The 3,178-nt window shown below is 50.5% G+C and overlaps 1 protein-coding gene across 1 annotated transcript; it reads right to left on the reverse strand.

The window, feature by feature from the left end:
- Positions 1–1,486: 1,486 nt before the first annotated feature.
- LOC138820063 (PRAME family member 7-like) lies at positions 1,487–2,965 on the reverse strand. Its single transcript, XM_070011705.1, has one exon. It carries the CDS (start codon positions 2,963–2,965, stop codon positions 1,487–1,489), a length of 1,479 nt encoding a protein of 492 aa, XP_069867806.1.
- Positions 2,966–3,178: the final 213 nt, after the last annotated feature.

Genomic DNA, 3,178 nt, shown 5'->3' on the forward strand with positions numbered 1-3,178 from the left:
GGGACTTGAACTTGGGCTAGTGGCTATATCTGAGTTGCTTTTTGTCAAGGCTAGTGCTCTACCACTTGCGCCATAACACTAAAAGTCTCATACATTTGTGGCCCAGTTTGTGTTTGAACTATGACCCTCAGATCACAGACTTCCTGAGTAGCCAGGATTCCAGGAATCCTAGAATGTTTTCTCAGGAATTCCTTGGAGATAATATTCATACACGTTCCTGCCTGACTGGCTTCTAACAGATATTCAAATCTCAGCCTCCTGATTAGAATTATAGGCATGGGACTCTGGAGCCTGGTATGAATATTTATTTTGTGCTTTTCCTTTTGAATTTTTTTTTGGTGTGCTTGGGTGGCCAGGAAGTCAATAGTTTTTTTTTTATAGAAGTGCAAATGAACTGTGGTTTTCATTTTGAAGACCCATTTGATCAGATCTCAACCACTACAGCTTTAACTACTGAGAATTCTCATCCCCAAATATGTTGCAGAAATAGAGTTCTCTTGCTTTCCTGGGATGTCATTTGGCATTTGATGTTGAAATTTCCCTCATATCTTTTCCCCAGAATTTGATCTATGTCTGTTTTAACGTGGTCATAGGTTTATTTGTGTTTGTTTGTGCCGGTTCTGACATAACAAATAGGTGTTGTTCCTGAGGTTTTGTGCTCAATGCCAGCATTCTCCTGCTTGAGTTACCACTCTACTTCAGTTATCTTGGAGGTTCACTACAGATGAGGGTCTCAAAGACTTTCCTGCTCAGGCTGGCTTTCAGTTGTAACCCTCAGACCTCAGACTTGCTGAGTGGCCAGGATTCTAGCCACAAACAATATTCTCATTCTTTGTGTTAAGAGTTAATATCTTAGCCTGGTGCCGGTGACTCAGAACTGTCATTCCAGCTTCTCAGGAGGCTAAGATCTGAGCATTGCGATTCAAAGCCAGCCCCGGCAGGAAAGTCCGTGAAACTCTTATCTCCAATAAACCACTAGAAAACCGGAAGTGGTGCTGTGACTCAAGTGGTAAAGTGCTAGTCTTGGCCTGAAGAGCACAGCACAGCGCCCAAGCCCAGAGTTCAAGCCCCACAACCAACAACAGCAACAACAAAAAAGAACTGATGTCTTTCTACTCATGCTTTTCCATTCTTTTTATTTTTTATTTATTTATTGATTGATACAGTAAGTTATACAGAGTAAGGGATTGTCCCACAACTTAAAGAGTTTTGCTTACAGTCATCAAGCAAAACAAGGTCATATTTCACTTCTTTCCGGATGAATTCACTCCAGATCCCTGATGGTGTATGTACAGGACACATGTACCCTAAAAGAACTCAGAAAGTCCTGGGGCTCCAGAGCTATGATTGAACCGAAAAGCTCAGGACCACACAGCCTGTCTCTTCCACCCACATTGAACATTCCAGTTTGTGCCTCTTAGACAATGCGCTTGTCCTGGCCTTCATTCCTGATGCTGAGAAGAGATTCCAGGAGAGAGGTGCCCTCCTACACAGGCAGAGCAGAAAGGCCAGGAAGACCCTCCTCTGTGAGCACCCAGGAACCATCTAGCCCCAGGCTGTAAAATTGACATGTGTTCTGGTAATGACAGAAACTGGTACAGATCTGGACCAACTGGGTGGTTCCCGTGTCTCTCAATGCCGGTGCCAACCCAGCCCGAACCTGGGCAAATCTCTCAGGGTCGATGTTCCGTAGCCACCACTCCTGAGGGCTGTAGCTCTCCAGAGGGGCAGGATAGATCCCCCTTCTCAAATGGCCCAGCCTGGCCGTGTGGCTCAGGAGGCTGTGCAGGGCGGCCAGGGAGATGTGGTTTCCATAGAAGCTGAAGACGCGGAGCTGGTTGCACTGGCTCAGGGCGGGCAGGATGGCTGAGAGCTGGGGATCCATGATGCAACAGGCCTCCAGGGCCAGGGTCTCCAGGGTGCCGGCTGCCTGCTCCAGGAGGGCGCTCAGGGGCTCAGGACTGAAGTTGTCCATCAACAAACGCCTCAGCTGCAGGTGCTTGAGCTGCCTGGAGCAGGGATGCCGGGACAGGAACCTCAGGTCAGCTTCATTCAGCCGACACGAGCTCAGAGACAAGGTCTCCAAATGCAGCAGGCTCCTGAGGATGACAGACAGCTGTCCACTAAGGAAGCAAACGCCGTGCACATACAGCTCCTGGAGATGCCCCAGCTGCCCCAGCTGCTCCCCCAATTTGGAGGAAAACCACAAATGCTTGGGGCTCAATGTGTGGAAGCTGCCACGCAACCTGGAGAATTTGAGGATGTGTAGGTTCTTCATCTGGCCCAGGTACGGAGTAAGTTTCCCAAAGGTTCTTGAACACCAGCATTCACTCACTGCCAGCTCCTGGATGGAGTCCAGTCTCACTACATGCAGAGCTTTCTGGATTTCAGAGATGGAGTCACAGAGAACCTGCAGCTTCCTCAGGCACAGCTGGACTCCTCTCCTCTCCCTAGCCCAGTGGAGCAGGTGGGCTTGGAGAGCGTCCTGGGTGCCATCTTTGATGGTCAGGTCCATGGCTATGGTCAAGGGCTGCTCTTCAGTCATCCCTGAGCAGTGACTCACTGTTGGCTTTTCAGTCAGGACATCCGGACAAGATAGTCGGGCCATGGAGGGGTAGCCCTGTATCCAGATGTTGGGGTGCTCATTCCGCATGTCGAGGACTTGCAGTTTCCACCGACTGGGGCGCTCCTTCTTGGCCAGTAGCAGATGGAGCCCATCCAGGACAGCGTTGAAGGTTTCCAGGTCTGGAGACTCTGCCAGGTCCCCCAGGGGGAGGCAGGAGAAGGGCCAGGCCTGCACCAGGGCCTTCAGCATCTCTGTATGGCCCTGGGCATAGACCTCTATGAAGAGCGAAGGGAACAGCAACACTGGCACATCATCCAGGGCAGAGATGGCCAGGGCCTGGTTGCCCAGCAGAGTCTGCATGGCCAGATACTGGAGTGAGGGTAGGGTACTGATGCTCATCTTGATGGACCAGATGTGGGCCAGGTGTGCAGGGCTCTCTTGAGTCCCAGCAGGGCCAGGCACTGACTGCAGGATTCAGAACTCTACTTCTGTTCTCCATCCCTAGGCATCTTTAATGCCCAACCCCAGCCTCACCATGTATATCTGCCAATCAGAGAGCAGCTTCTGATGGGATTTCTGAGTCACACCCTGCACACCTTGGTTGGGTGTTTC

The sequence above is a fragment of the Dipodomys merriami genome, unplaced genomic scaffold, assembly GCF_024711535.1.
Source record: "Dipodomys merriami isolate MVZ:Mamm:240054 unplaced genomic scaffold, mDipMer1.0.p SCAF_84, whole genome shotgun sequence".
NCBI lineage: Eukaryota > Metazoa > Chordata > Mammalia > Rodentia > Heteromyidae > Dipodomys > Dipodomys merriami.